Below are 19,010 nucleotides of genomic sequence, written 5' to 3' on the forward strand. Positions count from 1 at the left end.
ATAAACCTTCCGTTTTACTGGCTGGCTGAGAGTCTCAGTGAATCCCAGGAAGAGAGGTGCAGGGCCTGGACTCCCCCACACTCCGTGACAACTGGTGGCAGAGGTGGGATGTACTGCACCCCGTGAATGGCGCTTCCTGCAGTAAGTGACTGGGGAACAGTAAAACGAAGGGGGATTGACGGGGACCAGGCGTGCTGAAGATTCAGCGAGAGACAGTTTTTCAGGGGGTGGTTAACCCCTGGGAGTGTGTGACCAGAGAAGGACTTTTGCAGTAACAGGGTCCCCCTAGGGATTGCAGCGAGCGGTCCCAGGGGCGGAGGAGTCTGCAGCTCGACCCTGACAAAGAGGTGGTGACCTCAAGAAGGACTGGCACACGAGGGGTTTTTCCTGGAAACCGTGGAAAGCTGCCCAGCCTGAGAGTGGCCAGCAGGGAGATGTACGCTAAACGCCTGAAGAGCGACCTGGTGGAGCTGTGCAGGCAGAGGGGGCTGCGCATCGGGAGGTCCACCAAGGAACAGCTGATTGCCCAGTTGGAGGAGAGGGATCGCTTGGATGACCCGATCCCTGTCCCTGAGGGAAGCCGCCCGGCGGACTCAGCGTGGGCCCTGGGGCCTGACCGGGCTGGGAGGGGTCAGACTGCTGCCGAGGACATCCCGAGACCCTTCCTACCTAGGCCTGGGGGAGGGGTTGGGGGAACCCCAGCTAATACTGAGGGCACCCTGACCCCAGCAGCCAGCAGGGGATCCTCCCGGCGGAGCTCCCCATCCCTGGAGCAGATGCGGCTGGAATGGGAGAGAGAGATGAAAATGAGGGAGCTGGAGGACCATGAAAAACAACGTCAACATGAGGAGAAACAATGTCAACATGAGCAGGAGGAGAAGGAGAGGGAATGTCAGGAGAAGGAGAAACAAAGACAGCATGAACTGGAGCTGGCCAGGCTGAGGAGCAGTGGGGCCCCGGCTGCGGTCAGTGCGGGGGGACCCAAGACTGCAAGGAGCTTTGATAAGTGCTTCCTGGCCCAGCATAAGGAGGGGGAGGACATAGATAGCTTCCTGACGGCCTTTGAGAATGCCTGCGAGATGCACAGGGTTGACCCTGCAGACAGGCTCCAGTTTCTCACCCCCTTACTGGACCCCAAAGCCGTGGAGGTGTACAGCCGAATGACAGGGGCGGAGGCAGGGGACTGTGAACTGTTCAAACACGCCCTGCTCCGTGAGTTTGGGCTGACCCCCGAGATGTACCGGAGAAGGTTCCGGAGTCAGCGTAAAACGCCTGAGGTCACCTACCTACAACTTGTCAACCGAATGCAGGGATATGCCCGCAAGTGGAGAGCTGGAGCCCAAGCTAAAGAGGACCTCGTTGACCTAATCATACTGGAGCAACTGTATAAACAGTGCCCATCCGACCTGAGGCTGTGGCTGATGGACAAAAAACTAGAGAACCCCCAGCACGCAGGGCAGCTGGCCGACGAGTTTGTGAACAGTCGGTCAGGGGGTAGCCGGGAGGAGTCCCAAAAGAACAGGCCCCCCCCGATGCAGAGAGAGAGTCACCATGGGACCTCCCAGCAGGGAAATAGGGAGAACCCCCTCCAAAGGGGAACGCCTGGCATTGGGCCTTTCCGACCCGCTCGAGGGGACCAACGTGACCTGAGCTGCTATCACTGTGGCCAGAGAGGCCACGTACGGACCCAGTGCTCCAGGCTCAGGGACAGAATGAGCAGACCCAACCTACCCAGGGTTAACTGGGTAGGGACCCAGCTGGACAAGGGGCAGACGACCCAGGAAAGGGGGCCTACCAGTTTACCACCTGCTCAGGAGGGAAGAGTACCCCAGGCCAGCTCCGCCAGAAGGCTGGATGCTCTGGACTCAGGGTGCTCGGTTTACACGGTGGACGTGGGGCTGTCCCTCCGGAGAGAGTGCCTTGTTCCCCTGGAGGTGGATGGGAGGAAGGTCAATGGATACTGGGATACGGGCGCAGAGGTGACGCTGGCCCGGCCCGAGGTGATGGCCCTAGATCAGGTGGTGCCCAACACCTACCTGACCCTGACAGGGGTGGGCGGGACCCCATTTAAGGTGCCCGTGGCAAGGGGCCACATACATGAAATGGGGGGCCAAGGAGGGCCCCAAGGATGTGGGGGTACATCACCATTTGCCCACTGAGGTTTTGATGGGGGGAGACCTAGAGGACTGGCCAAGCAAGCCCCAGACTGCCCTGGTTGTGACCTGTAGCCAGAGCCGGAGAGGGGCACTGCGCCCTGAGCTCGGGGAGGGTACCACACCGGAGGCGCAGGACCCTACCCTGGTGGGGAGGGAGCGCCGAGGGGCACGGCTCAGAGAGGCTGTGGCCTCAGACCCGGTCAATGAGAGGGAACTGGTCCCCATCCCTTCCCCAGCCGCTGAGTTCCAGGCCGAGTTGAGGGAAGATCCCTCCTTGCGGAAGCTCAGGGACCTGGCTGACCTCAGTGTGGGACGGACCACGAGGAGAGGCTGCCAGGAGAGGTTCCTGTGGGAGAAGGGGTTCCTGTACCGGGAATGGGCTCCCACAAGGGAAGTAGAGTCCTGTGGGATCAGGAGGCAGCTGGTGGTCCCCCAGAAGTATCGCCGCAAGCTACTGTACCTGGCCCATGACATCCCCCTCGCAGGGCACCAGGGAATCCGGCACACCCGGCAGAGGTTGCTACAGAACTTTTACTGGCCCGGGGTCTTTACCATGGTCCGGCAGTATTGCCGATCCTGTGACCCCTGTCAGAGGGTGTGGAAGGCCCGGGACAAGGGGAAAGCGCCTTTGAGACCTTTGCCCATCATAGAGGAGCCTTTCCAGAATGTGGCCATGGACATCGTGGGGCCTCTCAGCAAGACGATCCGGTCGGGGAAGAAATACATCCTGGTGGTGGTAGATTTTGCCACCCGCTACCCCGAGGCAGTGCCCTTAGCTTCTATTGAAGCAGACACCGTGGCAGATGCGCTCCTGACCATTTTCAGCCGAGTGGGGTTCCCCAAGGAAGTCTTGACAGACCAAGGGTCCAACTTCATGTCGGCCCTGCTCCGGTGCTTGTGGGAGAAATGTGGGGTCCGGCACAACTGGGCCTCAGCTTACCACCCCCAGTCCAATGGGCTGGTGGAGAGGTTCAATGGGACACTAAAGATGATGCTGAAAACCTTTATGAACCAGCACCCGCAGGATTGGGACAAGTACTTACCTCACCTGCTGTTCGTGTACAGGGAGGTGCCCCAAGAGTCTACCGGATTTTCGCCTTTCAAACTGTTATATGGAAGGAGGGTAAGGGGCCCCCTGGACCTGATGAGAGACGAGTGGGAGGGGAAGGCCACTCCCAATGGACAGTCAGTGGTGGAGTATGTCCTGATCTTCCGAGAGAGACTGGCTGAACTCATGGGCCTGGCCAGGGAGAATCTGGCCAGAGCCCAGAGGAAGCAGAAGTCTGGTATGACCGTACGGCGCAGGCCCGTGTCTACGCCACCGGGGATCAGGTGATGGTTCTCATCCCCGTGAGAAAGAACAAACTACAGGCCGCCTGGGAGGACCCTTTCAAGGTTGTCAAGCAGCTCAATGAAGTAAACTATGTGGTGGAGCTGTCGAACCAGGCGCACCACCGCCGGGTGTACCATGTGAATATGATGAAGCCATATTATGCCAGGGGGAATGTGGTGTTGGCCGTGTGTGGACATTGGGAGGAGCAGGGAGATGACCCTTTAGTAGATCTATTCCCTGGGACCAGAGCTGGCTCCCCCCTGGAAACAATTCCCCTCTCGGATCAGCTAACCCCTGCCCAGCAAGCTGAGATCAGGGGGGTGCTGCATCCGTACCGACAGCTGTTTTCCAACCAGCCTGGACGCGTTAATCTGACTGTCCACCGGGTGCAGAGAGGGTCGCACCCGCCGATAAGATGCTCCCCCTTCCGAGTCACAGGGAAAACTGCTCAGGACCTGGAAAGAGAGGTCCGGGACATGCTGGCTTTGGGGGTGATCCAGCCATCTGCCAGCTCTTGGGCCTCGCCGGTGGTGCTGGTCCCCAAAAAGGACGGGTCGGTCCGGTTCTGTGTGGACTATCAGAAGCTCAGTGCCATCACTGTATCTGATGCCTACCCCATGCCCAGGCCTGACGAGCTCCTAGACAAGCTGGGAGGAGCTCGGTACCTTACCACCATGGACCTTACAAAGGGCTACTGGCAAGTACCACTGGATGCAGATGCCCGGCTGAAATCGGCCTTTATCACCCCTCTGGGGCTCTATGAGTTCCTGACCCTGCCTTTCGGCCTCAAGGGAGCGCTGGCCACCTTCCAGCGCCTGGTGGACCAGCTACTGAGGGGGATGGAGAGTTTTGCCGTGGCGTATATTGATGACATCTGTGTCTTTAGCCAAACCTGGGAGGACCACGTGTCCCAGGTTAGACAAGTGCTGGACCGACTCCAGGGGGCTGGGCTGACTGTAAAAGCGAAGAAGTGCAAGGTGGGGATGGCTGAAGTATCTTACCTGGGCCATCAGGTGGGGAGCGGCCGCCTAAAGCCGGAACCAGCCAAGGTGGAGGTGATCAGAGACTGGCCCGCTCCCCACACCAAAAAACAGGTCCAAGCCTTTATTGGGATGGCAGGATACTACCGAAGATTTGTGCCCCACTTTAGCACCATGGCCACCCCCATCACTGAGCTATGCAAGAAGGGGAAGCCAGACAAGGTTGTCTGGACCGAGCAGTGCCAGGAGGCTTTCCGGGAGCTGAAGGAGGCTCTGGTCAGTGGCCCAGTTCTGGCAAACCCAGACTTTGACAAGCCCTTTGTGGTGTTCACTGATACCTCAGACACGGGACTGGGGGTGGGGTTAATGCAGGAGGATGAAAAGGGGGAGAGACACCCCATCGTGTACCTGAGCAAGAAGTTGCTACCCCGGGAGCAACACTACGTGGCCATCGAGAAGGAGTGCCTGGCCATGGTGTGGGCCCTCAAGAAACTAGAGCCCTATCTCTTCGGGCGACACTTCACCGTCTACACCGACCACTCTCCCCTGACCTGGCTGCACCAGATGAAAGGAGCCAATGCCAAGCTCCTGAGATGGAGCCTGCTCCTGCAGGATTACAACATGGACGCGGTCCCCGTGAAGGGAAGTGCCAACCTGATAGCAGATGCACTGTCCCGGAGAGGGGGCCCCGAACTTCCCCAGGTCACTGGTCAGAGTGACCCCGCTCAGTTCAGTCTCGAAGGGGGGAGAGATGTGACGAGGTGACGCAGCAGGGAGGGGGGAGTGTTGACCTGGGAATATGCCCTGGGGACGGGAGACCTGAGAGCCTGTCACCTGAGCCAGGAGGGGGAGGGGGAGGTAACACCTCTGTCCAGGAATGTGAACAGAGGCTGTAGAAGAGAGTTGCTGGGGGGGGGGGTTAGTTTCAGTTCGGTGCTGGGTGGAGGAACGCAGGGAACCCCAGGGCTGGGGTCTAAGCTCCCTGCTCCCCCAGAAGGACTTGACTGAGGGGTTCTGGTTGTACCCACAAGCTCTGTTTGAGACTGTGTTCCTGTTGTCCAATAAACCTTCCGTTTTACTGGCTGGCTGAGAGTCTCAGTGAATCCCAGGAAGAGAGGTGCAGGGCCTGGACTCCCCCACACTCCGTGACACCAGCCGTCTCCATAAGCTGTAAGTATGCACAGTGCAAGACGGTAAGTATGAACAATTCAGGAAACCGCTACACTGTACTTATCCTATTCTCTTTGGCATGGCTATTGAGCCTTGCCTATGATTTCAATTGTAGTTGTCTGTATTAAATACAGTTTCTGGGTGTGTTTCACCCCATTTCATCTTCTCAATTAACTTGAAGTAACCACCTAGAAAAAGAACCTTTTAGCTGTGACAAGTGCATGTTTCATCTGAATACAGAATCTTTTAAGTGTAATAATTGTTCAGGCTACAAGTAATTATGTTCACTAACCTCTGCGGTGCTCCAGACTATCCAGGTAATCGGATCTCATGCTTCAGGGCATGTGGATTGTTGCATAGGGCAGGAAGGAATATCCCTCTCCCTCCCAGCACAGCCCAATGTGCCCTTGGGAGGAGGGGACATCTGTGGGGCAGAGCAGGGGATTGGGAGGGGAGGCCCAGGCTGCCTCTCGTGAGGCAGGCGTCAGGGGACTGAGCCAAGGCATGGGTGGGTGATTGGCCAAGTGGAAGGCATGGAACAGGGGGAATCTCTCTCCCCAGTTAAATGCCGCCTTTGTCTCTGTTCACAATTGTCGAGATGAGCAAACCCGGGAGCTGGTGATGATGCAAACCTAAGTGTGAGGAGCAGTTGTCTGGCTTCTAAAGGGAACCACTGTGTGTGCTCCAGTGACTGCAGCTCATCACGGGGCCCTTCCAGTGCCGCTCCAGAGAGAGTGCACCATGGACTCTTCATCCCCTGCCGTTCCTCTCTTTCCTCCTGTCTGTCCGTTCTTCGTCCTCTACTCTCCCTCATCCATTCCTTCTGCGTTATCCCCAGCCTGCCTACCTCCTCCTGCCCTTGTGCTGGAAGGGTTACTCAGCAAATGTTTATAATCTTTTGTTTCTGTGGCTCTCTCCCCAGCATTGAGATGCAGCCAGCTCTGGGGTGGAACATGGCAGCACAGCACAAAGAAAGAAAGAGTCCTGTTGCCCGTGGGAACTGATAGTCTTTATGGAGGTGAGAGACCCAACAGACTTCCTAGCTCTGTTCCCTTTGAAGCGAGATGGCTACAGGCCAGCACGACCACAGGGGCCAGGAATGCACAGTGCGGCCCCCAGGCACTGGCATCTCTCACTGGTTTTAAATTTGATGTGTCCAGCAAGAAACATGCTGAAAATCGGGAAGAACTGGAGTGAGAACCAGGGGGAGGGGTGCTGCAATGCCAAGGGACTGCATTTCATTGCAGAATGTGGGCCGAGGTCTGTATAGTGTCTATAGGGCCAAGCCAGTCTCCTGGCTGGTTTTTATATCCCCAGTTGAGGGCATGGCTTCCCCACAGCTAAGCAGCTTTGTTTTCGATGGGCAGGAAGGCTCCTGGATGCAGGCTAGCATCGCACACGGAATCCAGAAACCCAGCACATCTGAACCCCACTCATCGCTGCTCTGGGGGCCAAGGGAGACTCCCACGGAGAGCCCAGGGACTGGTGGAGGAGGCTGCAGTGCTGAGTGGGGGATGGGGATTTTAACTGGCATGGGTACGAGCTGCAATCTCTGGCTCCATTACCTGATACTCGAACCGGCCTCTTTGCTCAGTCCCTGAGGAGCTCAGCACCTTGGTCCGGTAACTACTTGGCTGCCTGTGACGGGAAGGCTGTGGCGGGTTATGGCTGCATGCTGAGCGGAGAGGATGCCAAGGGTTTCCATTAGCTTTAGCTTCATTAGAGCGCCGATAGGTGGGCCGGCTGAGTGCAGCAGCTCGGGGCGGGCCCGGGGTGCAGCAGGAGGAGGGAGCAGTGCGGGGAGCAAAGCGGGCAGCTGGCTTAGGTAAGATGCCGAGGTGGATGCTGTGGCTTGGGCAGGCCTGGCTCCTTGCTCCATAGCCCCAGCTGACGGGGCAATGCCTGAGCCCTCCCTTTCCCACAGCACTGCAATGCAGCCACACCGTTCTTGCCACCGCGACAGCCGTGCTGGGCAGGGGGCTCCCCAGGGGCTGGGGGCTCAGTGCCACTTCATGCTCTTGCTTTGAGTTGATCTCCAGGGAATCGACTGCTGGGAAAGGAGCCCAACAGGGCATCCTGGCACGGGAATTCTTCTGTCCACAGAGCAGGTCTCCCGTGGGCAGCGTGAGCTCTCTGCCCTACCCCGTACATACCTCCACTGAGACATGGAAGGGCTGAGAGGGGGGTCTGACTCCACAGCCTGCTTGTTCACCTGCATCTGCTGAGCCTGCCAGCATGGGGGCATGGGAGGGGGTGTTGTGATGGGGGCATCTGTCTGGTAGGGTCTCTGTTAGGGCAAGGGATTTGGGGCGTTCGAGCTGAACTGGTCTCCTAGAATGTCTGTCTGTCTGCGTCGCCCTGCCCCACCCCTCTGTCTGTAGGTCTGTCCGTGCCGCCCTGTCCCACCTCTCTGTCTATGGGTCTTCTGTGCCGCCCTGGCTACCCCTCTGTCTGTAGGTCTGTCACATTCTGAGTGCATTCTCACCTTAGGTATCACTCCAGCAGACTTCTGGTCGGGGAGGGCTGCGCCAGCTCTCTGCTTTTCCTTCGTGTCATTCTCCTTTGCCTAGTGTCTAGGGGATATCCCTCCATCCCCAGCCCCTTCATGGAGATCTGATCTCCCCCCATTTTATCCTCACTTCTACAGCTTCACGTCTGCCCAGCTGTCTTGGGCTAGCCTGGATCATGAGATTCCTTTGCTGGCTTGAGAGAAGAGACAACTGCTGAGCATGCCTTCTGCCCTCTCTCCTCCCTTCCCTCTATGTGCTACCTCCATAGAGCAGCTTGGGGGGCCAGTGATTGCAATGTATGTGCTCACTCTAACAAGCAGTCCTACCCTCTTCATCAAATGTGTCCAGGAGGGCTGGGGTGGCTGCTGCTCTGTGATGTATGGAAGGGAGCCAGCTTCTGATCTGCAGTAAAGACTCCAGCCTATAAACTTCTGTAAGAGCTTAATGTCCAAGTGGCTGCAAAACCCACAGGAAGGAAAGGCACTGATTAAAAACGGATAATGCTGCCCAGAAACTGCACACTCACTCCTGGCTAGAAGTCACCAAGCGCTTTTCATCGCATGCGTGTATTGGTGTTGCTGTGTGTTTGTGTTTGTGTTTGTTATAGGCTACTGTTTGTGTGCAGAATTGTGTTTTTTTGCGTTGGTGTCTTACAGTAATGTGCATGTAGTGTTTGTCTATTGTGTTGATGTGTGTTTACATCACGTGGATGTGGGTCTGTTGTTTTTCTCTGTGCATGTTGCTGTGTGTGAAATCGGTTCTGGATTTGTGTGACACAAACATGCCCAGGCAGGTGTGTTCCCTGTGTCCAACCATCTTCTCAGTGGTTCACCAATGGGGGTCACATGTGGTCTCTGCCCAAAGCTAGGAACCAATGACCATGACAATGTTCGTACGGGGAAACGATTCCAGAGCTATGTTAAGTGGGACACTGTGTTCCAAACAACCAACATCTGTGGAGCCAGCCCACATCTTGTGTTTAGTGGCTGGACCAGATGCAAGCTTGAGCCTGTACAAGGAAAAAAGACCCCCAAGAGAATAGGGGACCCCCCTGGGCTAGGGAACAGTAGTCTGTAAGTGTACAAAGGAAGAAGACCGGGCAGAGGATGTTGCTCATTATGGAGGAGACGCTGGCAGCAGGAGAGGCTCATGAAAGGTGGATTGCCCCTGGGGAAGCACTGCAAGGACTGACCATTGGGTGAGAAATACCTTATTAGCTGGGAAAATAACTCACTAAGAAGTACAGGCTATCGATTGCACTTTGTATATTTTTACCTGTAACCTTGTGTTTCCAAACCCTTACACTTGCTTGTATTTGAAGCTCTGACACACTCTGAAATAGACTTGTTTGGTTTTACCATAGACATGTCTGAGTGCCTTGTGCTAAAGAGAGCGATGGGCTGCGGTGAAACCAGTGACGTGGGGGGCACTGCTTCCCTGGAGGAAGTAGCTCACTGTTCCCTGGGGGTGTCCAGAAGACAAGGGCTGGGCCACTGGAGCGTAACAAAGCGGGGTGTAAATTGCTTGCTTGGCTTGGGAGAGAGTAGGGCTGGTGGAGCCCAGAGCACAGCACCAGTAATTTCCCCTGGTGGGCACAGACAATGCCCCTCTTCCTGGGAGCAGGTGGTCCTAATTCACCCCAGGCCCCTCGGGTAACCCTGAAAAGTGTCGCCGGGTGTTATACAGCAGTGTGCCTCTGTGTGGTATGCGGTGTGTTTGCGTTCTGATGTGTCTCTGTGTGCGTCTTTCACACAGCGCTGGGCCTCCATTAAAGCCTTGGGTCAGCCGCTCCGCTCAGCCGGGAGAGCTCTGGCTCTCCTCTGTTTGCATTTCAGACTCCCCTCCAGGGGATAGAGAGTCCAACAACATCTTTCAATGTCCCCTCTCCTGTTTCACAGCTGTGCTCTGGCCTGCGAGCTTTACGGCCCCCACCCCACCTCTAGGAAACCAGGCTGCCCTGTGAGAGCGCAGCTGTAGATAAGATTCTGTAGATCTAGCAAAAATCCTACTGCCCAGCCAGCTAGCAAAACCTCAGTGCTTGGACAGTGCCGGGGGACTGGCCTTTGCTAGAGCAGAATCTGACTTCTGTATCAACTGTCACAGCACAGAGCTGTTCAGCAGCTTGTCCAGGGGGCCGTTTGGGGGCAGGGCAGATCTGGAGGCGTGTGCGCTGCCTAAGAATAGGCACAAGGCCAAGGTGCAATAGTCCCAGCGGCATCTGAGCTCCTGGGCCTGTGAGGTTGCTGGGCCTTCGCTTCAGCCTTGCCAAGAACTTGGGGCATTTCACCAGTTTATGCTCAAGCCCAAGGGCCCAGCCCAGGGTTGAGCCTGGGCTGTACGCAGTGCAAAGGTGTGTTGCTCACCTTGCCTGCGTTAGCGCGTGCTCCATGAGTGCAAACTGCCACTTGCCTGTGTACACGAGGGGTGCGCCGGTGCTGCTGGAACCGTGTCCGAGTGACTGATGCTATGGCGGAGGCAAAGTCTGTGTCCGCTTGGCGTCCTCCTAGCATCCCCGGCGCTGGGGCCATCCAACCACCAGCCCGGCCCCTGTCAAGTAGAGCAGTCTCAGGGCTATCTATTTTCTTCCAGTCGCTACTGGCGAGTGCTACAGAAGCCCTGCGTCATCTAAGCACTCCTCGATGCAGGAGGGAGGTGTCAGCTGCTTTTGCACTGGCTGGCTTGTGCAAACAGCCCAGCAGGGAGTCTGGGCCCTGTTTGGGAGTGAAAACAGGCCTCTCTTTTCCCATCAGACCAGTCCGCCTGTGGGAGTGGAGTAAGATGACTCCCACACTGTTGACATTTTTGCACCAGGGAAGATTAACATTTCCATGGAAACCAGGGAAACGTCACCACAAAGGGAGCCCCTCATTTGCAAAAATGGGGCCAAAACTGAACTGGGAGGTGGCTGTGGCTTCATCCAAGTCTGTGTATGGCCGTGGGTGTGGGTGTATATCTGGGGGCAGGGGGAGTGGCACAATGTTGTGGGTGGGGGTAGAGGGAGGAATGTCGCAAAATTACAGTCGGTGCTAGCTGTTGCCCTGCCCGATCTGGGTCTGCAGCGAACGTGGCTAGGTGCTGCACGGCCCTTGCCTTACGCTTTGTCCCCCCATTGCCACCTGTCAAACGCCAGCCCATGGCTCGGCCTTCCCCCGGCCTTGCTGTGAGGGGAGGGTTTGAGGCTCCCTGTGCACAGCAGAAACTGACAACTCAAGGTGCAAGGCAGTGGGACTCCAGCCAGGAGGGTCGCTTCCCCGCTCCCTTTCTTGGGGTTTCCGTGGCCCGGGTGCTGGCGCCAGGCCGGAGCAGTCCCTCCTATCTGTCTGCGCGTGCCTGGGCCAGAGGGCATGGGGCCCTCAGCCCAGTCAGCCTCATCTCCGCGGTTAGTCGTTGCTGCCCTAAGTCGTGTCCCATTGGGCAGGGCCGGCTTAGGCGGTGGTTTGTGCAACGGTTCCCCTGCCGTGTTCACATCTGCTTCCAGTCCTAGGGCGCAGGGTCTTCAGCCCGTCCAGCCGGGATGGGTTTGGGCCCTGATCCTGAGTGCCCCACCTCCCCCCCCCCCGATGCCAGCAGGAGGCTGTTTGCACAAAAGAGACGCCGGCAGCAGGGCCCTCGTTCCACAGGGGGGTGGAATGCGGGGAGCGTCAGGGGGTGCACCTGGGACCTTCCATGTGCGGGATGCCCCTGGAGGGTAGCAACGTGGGCTGCCATGTCCCTAACCGCCCCAGGCACCCGGCGATCACCACCGTGGGTGCAGTGGGTGCCATTAACGCCCTCTTGGCATCTCGGCCGTGCCGGGGCTACGGGGCAGATGGGCTCGAAGGGCTCTTTCCTCTGCACCTGGCCCCCAGCCAGGCCCGCCTGGCTCCCACTAGCCCAGGCTGTGAGCCTGCCAGGCGCTGACAACAGGCCTTGGGAAGCAGCCGGACTGCAGAGGGCAGGGCCGTCCCCACTGCAGGGGCTTGCAGGGGGTGGAGCTGGGCAGGCAGCCCCACTCCTGATTCGCGGGGACGCCGGCGCCTCCCTACCCCAAACTGCAGGCGGAGCGCGCACCAGAGCAGAGCGGCGCAGGAGGAGAAGCAGAAGCAGAAGCAGGAGCGGGAGCGGGCGGAGACTGAGCGCAGCCCGCGGGCCGGTGAGGATGCGGGGCTGCTGGGGTCCCCTGGCCCGGGCAGCCCGGAGCGGGGGACGCAGCTTGGGGTCTGAGCTGGGGGAACGAGGCGGCGGGCAGGGGGCGAGACAGTGCAGCAGCCGCTCGGCAGGGTCGCAGCTGAGAGGCGCAGGGAGCTGGGGGCGGTGATGGAGAGCCAGGGAATTGGGGCCGGGGGCTGGATGCTCTGCGGAGACGCAGCCCCGTGTCCGTCTGACTGTCTTGCTCGCCAGCTTTTGCCTGCCCCGCCCCGCCCTCTCTCCAGCCTGCTGGGGATGGGGTTCCTGGCCCAGTGCAGCGGGTTCCTTTGCCTTTTCCCCCAGCTCCTGCAGGGAGCAGAGAGAGTGGAGCCGGGGCAGGCTCCCGGCGGGGTGAATAATTGCATTGGTGCCCCCCCCCCCAGCTCTGCAGGCAGTGCTGCGGGGACCCCAGCTGGTAGTGCGACGCTGCGGATGCTCCCAGCGCGCTCAGGGCTGCAGTGGCGAGCCGGGGCCATGCACCAGTGCAAAGCCCAGCCGCTCCGCAGTCCCGGCGCCGCAGGCTGCGCCGCAGAATGGTGCAGTGTCTCTGGCAGGCTGCAGCGACGCGCCGGGGAAAGGGGGCATGACTGCAAAATACTGGGGCGTTGGTATGGGGGGGGGGAGCAGCCGGAGAAGCCAGGAGAATGAGGGAGATAGGGGGTGACCCAGCAGGGTGGGGTGGGGTGGGGGGGCGGGAGAGGGTGGATGGTCTGGCTGCAGATCAGGGCTTGGGAGCAGATTGTGGGAGGGGCTCGGGATGAGACAGGGAACCCCTTCCCCGCCTCTCTGCCCCGTGCCCCTCTCAGCCCGCCCCTGCTGCCTTCCTCCTCCCCCATCCCTTCTTTCCTCTCCACCTCCTCCCCTCTGCTGACTCGACTCCCAGCTCCCACCCGGATGAGACAAGAGCAGACTGGATCCCAGAAAGCACAGCCTGGGGGGCGCTAAAAACGCTGGAACAGAAATAAAAATAAACCAGGCCCTGTAATCAGCAGCACACTCACTTGGGGGTCACTAGAACCCCCCAGGAGCGGGACAGCCATGGGGGGGCCAGAGGACACATTGCATTCAACTTGCAAGACACCTTGGCCATCGAGGTTCCTGGGGTCGTCCGCTCAGCCAAGCCGGTGGCCATCCCTACACACGCCCCATTGCAGATCTTCCGGGGGCCAGCCCGTGTGCAGTCTCTCTGCCGTTGGGGTTCAGTTCAGGCTGCCCCATGGGCGATGGGGGGGAGGTGTCAATATTTTGGCGAGCAGAGGCCAGTTGCTGGGCAGGAGGTTGTCTAATAAGGCCAGTCCTCATGTCGAGAGTTCACTGACATTGGAAATTGGTTTACTTACCTGCCGGGATCTGAGCTCTGCTCCCCTGCTATAGCCCGTGGGCCATCAGCACCCAGCCCAGCCTGTCCCCGTGGGGGGCTCAGGATGTGTCAGGTGGGTGTGGGCAGGGCTGGAGTCAGCAGTTTTTGTTACCACGCCCATCAGGGTGGTGGCTGAGGTTGGAGCGGGAGCACTAGTGGCTAGAACTCCTGGGTTCTTTTCCCAGCTCTGGCAGGGAATGGCTAGCAATTAGGAGGGCACTGGGAGCAAGGACTCCTGGGTTCTTTTCCTGGCCTGGCTGCTGACTGGCCATGTAACCTTGGTGGTTACATCCCCTCTCTGTGTAATGGGGCAGGTGTTACCTGCGCTCCGCAGTAGAACACCTGGAGAGCTGCTGATGACAGATGCTGTAGGAGCAAAGACATCTGTGGTCACCACGCTATGGAGTCCCTGGGGCTGGGTTCATTGGAGTGGGGGGATGTTTTCAGGCCCCCGGGGGTGGGGAGGGGAAGCAGAGGGACCTTGCTGCACATGCTCAGGATATGGCTGCTGGTGGAAGGAATAAGGAGAATTTTTATAATTAAACAATTTTTTTTCTTTTCTAAATGAGAAGGGGTCGGGGGAGTTGTCTGGTTTTTAAATCAAGGAACATTGCATGTTTCCAGATCGGGGGCTGCAAACGGGGGAGGGTGTCTGTGAATGGACACCCCCCCCACACACACACACACACATGTATCTTGAGCTTGGGCCTTACTCAAACCAACATGGGAAGCGGGGAAGAGCTGCCTGCATTCTCCAGGCCCTGGGGAGCTGGGTCAGGACTGCTCCATTCCTGCCCTGCCCCCCGCAAGCACACACAGCCACACCCTTTGCACCCACATCCCTTTTCTGTCACACTCTCACCCACCGGCAAAGAGCCCCCTTTTCCCCATCTCTGCCACACACACATTTCTAGGGCTGCCGGCCCCCAGCGCAGCCCAGACACGCTCCCTTCGCATCCCCCGCCTCCTCTCAGCCTCTCGATCTCTTAGCAGCTCCTCCTGTGACAGTGCTGCGGTGGAAAGCGGCGGGCTGCGGACCTGACGGGCAAGCCGCTGCGCCCCGACCCCCATCCCCAGCAGGACCGGCGGGCAGGGCAAGCCCCTGCTCCCCAGCCAGAGTGGTGGGAGGGGGGAATGCAGGTGGAAGGGGTGGGGAGGGGCCCCCACTTGCTTCCGCTCAGGGCCCCACAAACCCCTAATCCACCTCTGTGCAGAGGGATCTGGAAAAGATGGGTGAGGCTAGGGGCTTGTCCTCATTGCAGCACTGACTTCAATGTTATCCACAGCTTGAGTCCCGTCCCCATGCAAGGGAGACGTTGCTTCTAATTAGAGTTTGGCCCACTCATCAGCTGCTCACACAGCTGCTGTGTGCGGTGCAGTGGTGGCTCTCCCTGGACCTAGGCTAAGCAGAGATATCGCTGTATTGAAGACAGTAGCCTAAGAGAGGAGCAGGGACTGTAAGGAGCCCAAATGAGGCCACCCAGGGCCAATCTGGGCCCCGTTTAGGCGCCGATCCACCACACACATACCCCTGGGATTCATTTGCACTTCGGAAGGGAGTAGGATTTGGTGCCTAGGGTGAGTCAGGAGATCTCTGGGAGTTGCCAGAGGTAAGCAGAGTCGATTGAATGCATAGGGGCCGCAGAAAGTCAAAGGCGTCAGAAGGACAAGTGTCCTGGGGACTAAATGAGACTCGAGCGGTCCCTGCCCTATGGAAGCTGTACTTTGCAGGAAGCCCTTTTATGCAAAGACTGCACAGATGGGGCTGTTCTCTCTGGGTGGAAGAAAATCAAATAGTTAAGAATTCCACGGAGCACTCAGGGTGAATGAATCAGTCTGGTATTTCCTTGCTGCTGCTCAGGGGCGTACACAGAAATTTAACTTTGACCCCTTTTGCGGGGACACATCCTGTGCTCCCACCCCTCACAGCAGGAGCTTGCTCTTCCTTCTCCGGCTCCCACAGGCCCTCGCTTTCCTCCCTGCAGCCCTGGGGTGGAAGGAGCTCACTTTCTCCACCACCGTGGCCCCGGGGCTGGAATTCTGTGCCCCTGATGATTATTGGGGGGGTGGGGGTGCCCCTGCTTGCTCCCCCCTTTGTGCATGCCCCTGCTGCTGGTCTTGCAAAAAAAAGTATCCTGCTGACTGGGATCTAGACCTCTCCAGACTGGGTGACCTTCCTGCTGGTGTCAGCGCAGAATGTCTCTAACTCTGCCCCCAGACTCTACAGTGCCCTCTTCTGCTTGGCAAACAGCCTGCGTGTGGATTTATGGGCACGCCCGGGTGTGGTCACGCGCCTGTCTGTGGGTGTGCAGGTAGGGTCGCACAGATCCCTGTCGGGTCACTAACCAGCATGTTCTCCTCCTGCTCAGGCCCCCCTCGCCGTTCTCCACCGCTGACGGCCCCAGCACAGCGGGCGGAAAGATGAATCCCACCATCAGCGTCGCTGTCCTCCTGACAGGTAGGGGCCCAGGGGTGCAATGATGCTGCCATCTAGTGGCCATGCACCATAAGTGGTGCTAGCTGGAGAGACCAGACATAACTTCTAAATAAATGCTTCACTCCAGAGAAAGCCAGGCCAGCTGAATCCTCCTCCGCCCCTACCGGGGACGCTGGGGGGCGGGGGGTGTTATGATCTGTCCTGCTTTGCAGTGACCCCACCGTGGAATGCACTGGCTTCGTGGGGAGAGAGCTCGCTCGCTAGCAGCACAACCAAAATGGTTAAAAGCCAAACTACTGCTGCAGGCGAACGGAGCGTCTCCCGTAGCTCAGCCCTCATTTTGCTAGCAGCAGGTCTTGGCTTCTCTAGCCCTGCGTGCGTGTGATTTAGCCAGAAACTGTGACGTGTCTCCATAGCATGTGGATTTACTGCTGCATGCGCTGGAGCAAGGGGTAACTGCAGGGGTGCTCCTGCCTTCACCCCCCGCCAGCCCCGCTCCACCTCCCCTGACCCTGTTGGCCTGTCCCAGTGCTGCAGGCTGCCCATTGCCAGAAGATCAAGGAACTGAGCGCCTGCTTGCTGGGCCAGAACCTGCGCGTGGACTGCCGCTACGAAAACAAGACCGCCAACCCCCTGACCTACGAGTTCAGCATGCTCAAGGACAACAGGAAGCGTGTGATCCAGACCACCTTGAACGTCCCCGAGAACAGCCTCAAGGCACGATCCAACGTCACCCTGTCAAAGGACCTGTTGTGCCTGCAGCTGTTCGACTTCACCACCGCAGACGAGGGCACCTACATCTGCGAGCTGAAGATCACTGGTGACTACACCGGCAACCAGATAAGGAACATCACCGTCATCAAAGGTGGGCAAGGGAGGGGACCCTACCACCCCGGGCTTCTCGCTGACCTAGCACGGTGCATCACCCTCTGTCCTCCCGGCTCTACTGCTGCTGGGCCAAGGCGCCAGTACACAAGGGGCACTGATTCTCACAGGCCCACCTGATGCCCTCTGACCATTTGAGCCCTTTGCCCAATGCTCCTGTTAGATAGAGGCCTGTATGTACTTTCCAACCAACTGCAGCCAGGGCAGGGCCAGCAACGGAGTCACCCCTCCTCACACACACATCCTTGCCTGGAGCCAAACCCTTCTCACCCTCCAGTGCCCTGTGCCTTTTGCAGGTATCTATCAGAGGCACCCACCCATCCAGCTTCCCACTGGGCCCTGCAAATCTTAGGGCCAGCCCTGCGCTGGGGAATGGGCCAGATCGGAGCCTTGTGCCTTCCGGCTGCCTGTTCAAACCTAGCCCAGATCTGTAGAACTGTCTCCGTCTGCTGGCTGCTCGGTGGCCCACACGTGTGCTGAGTTTGGTGAGTCTCAGTGGATAGTTGCTAATGTCACCCAAAAGAACCCATCATAGTTGGTATTAATTGGCCCCCAGGACAGATCAGCAGGGTAGCATTAGGGGAAACTAGCCTGACCTCTGCCCACCCTGTGGCTGTTCTGTAGGGAGGGGACTCTAGCCTCCAAGGCTGTCCACCTGGAACATAGCGTCTGTCAGCTTTCTGCTGGAGAGAGGACTCTTCCCATCCCAGAGCGCCACAAAGCACCTCACACCCCACCTCTCTCGGCCTGGGGTCAGGAAGGTACTTCCCTATGGGCAGGATCTTGCCTAGTTGTCCCCTAGGGGTTCCTTCTGCCCGCTTTTGAAGCAGCTAGTGCTGGTCATTGTCAGAGAGAGGACAGGGGAGTGGATGGAGCACTGACTTGATCGTTCTCGTTTGTACTGCAGTAGGACCTAGAGGTCCCAGTCGAGGTCAGAATCCCCCTTGTGCCAGGCCCTGGACAGATACAGTGGGAAGTGCTCCCTTGCCCCAAAGAACTTGCAGTCTCGCTAGACAAGACACAGAGTGGGAGGGGAAATAGAGGCACATGGAGGGGAAGTGACTTGCCCAAGGTCACCCACCTGGTCCGTGGCAGAGCCGGGAAGAGAACCCAGGTGTGCCGGCTCCCGGCACCCCATCGGTCCTCTTTCCCCAGGGATCTCATTTTTGCTTCTTCTCTCTTTCCCCTCCCCCTGCCCTGGCAGACAAGCTGGAGAAATGTGCTGGCGTCAGCCTCTTGATTCAGAACACCTCATGGCTGCTGCTCCTGCTCCTGTCCCTGCCACTCCTGCAAGCTGTGGACTTCGTGTCCCTGTGAAGGGAAGGAGCGACCGAAGCGCCCAGCCGAGCCCCACCGCCCAAACGTGGCCCTTTGCAAGAGAAGACGATGAACGATTTGAAACCAAGGAAATCTTTCTGTGTATATCTCTGTCTATATCTGTATATCTACCGAGCCCGCGCTGCCTCGCCATCACACCACATGTCCGAAACACGCTGGGGGCCGGGGTGGGGGTATTAAGCAGTATTAAAGGATCCGACGCATGGCGGCATTCCCTCGCACTCTGCTAGATGGTGCAGCTTCTTCCATAGCAAGTTTTGTTTTTGTTTGCCCCGGTGGCAGGGAGATCTGTAGCCTCGAGGGAGCAGCTTTTCTTGTCCCATTTTTTGTCTTTCAAGGGGGGAAAGCCAGCAGGCCCCCCAGACCTGACTGGTAAAAGAGAGAGGGTCAAAGAGTTAGGGGACCAACTGGGGAGTCCTGGCCACGACCGCAGCCTGGAGAACAGACGTTCACTCAGCAACGCAGGGTTGCCCAGTGTAAAGACTTGTCCTGACCTAGGCAACATCAGGCAAATGGGAAGCTTTGGGATAGAGTACGGTGCACTAGTTTTTCACCTCTGGGGAGCTGGGTTTGAATCCTGCCTGGTGAGATGAATTTGGTGGGCTCTCAGCCTGTTCTTTGGCAGCCAACACTTCCGTATTGCACAAAGCCATGATCATTGGTATGACTGGTTC

General features: G+C 58.2%; 1 protein-coding gene across 2 annotated transcripts; it reads left to right on the forward strand.

Annotated features, from left to right (window-relative positions):
* Nucleotides 1-16,097: 16,097 nt before the first annotated feature.
* Nucleotides 16,098-18,315, forward strand: THY1 (Thy-1 cell surface antigen). 2 transcript variants are annotated; one of them, XM_077839941.1, is made up of 3 exons: nucleotides 16,098-16,134; nucleotides 16,643-16,978; nucleotides 18,203-18,315. In XM_077839941.1, the coding sequence occupies exons 1-3, from the start codon at nucleotides 16,098-16,100 to the stop codon at nucleotides 18,313-18,315; spliced, it is 486 nt and encodes a 161-aa protein (XP_077696067.1). The 2 variants fall into 2 exon arrangements, with proteins under 2 accessions (XP_077696067.1, XP_077696068.1); XM_077839942.1 differs by having other exon boundaries at nucleotides 16,694-16,978.
* The last annotated feature ends 695 nt before the right edge of the window (nucleotides 18,316-19,010 follow it).

Source organism: Eretmochelys imbricata, chromosome 22, assembly GCF_965152235.1.
Source record: "Eretmochelys imbricata isolate rEreImb1 chromosome 22, rEreImb1.hap1, whole genome shotgun sequence".
Classification (NCBI taxonomy): domain Eukaryota; kingdom Metazoa; phylum Chordata; order Testudines; family Cheloniidae; genus Eretmochelys; species Eretmochelys imbricata.

Bases quoted from the DNA above. Each gene is read 5' to 3' on its own strand.
- THY1 (XM_077839941.1), top strand. From the start codon at position 16,098: ATGAATCCCACCATCAGCGTCGCTGTCCTCCTGACAG. The intron at 16,135-16,642 runs GTAGGGGCCCAG...GGCCTGTCCCAG, and splicing joins CGTCGCTGTCCTCCTGACAG to TGCTGCAGGCTGCCCATTGC. The intron at 16,979-18,202 runs GTGGGCAAGGGA...CTGCCCTGGCAG, and splicing joins GAACATCACCGTCATCAAAG to ACAAGCTGGAGAAATGTGCT.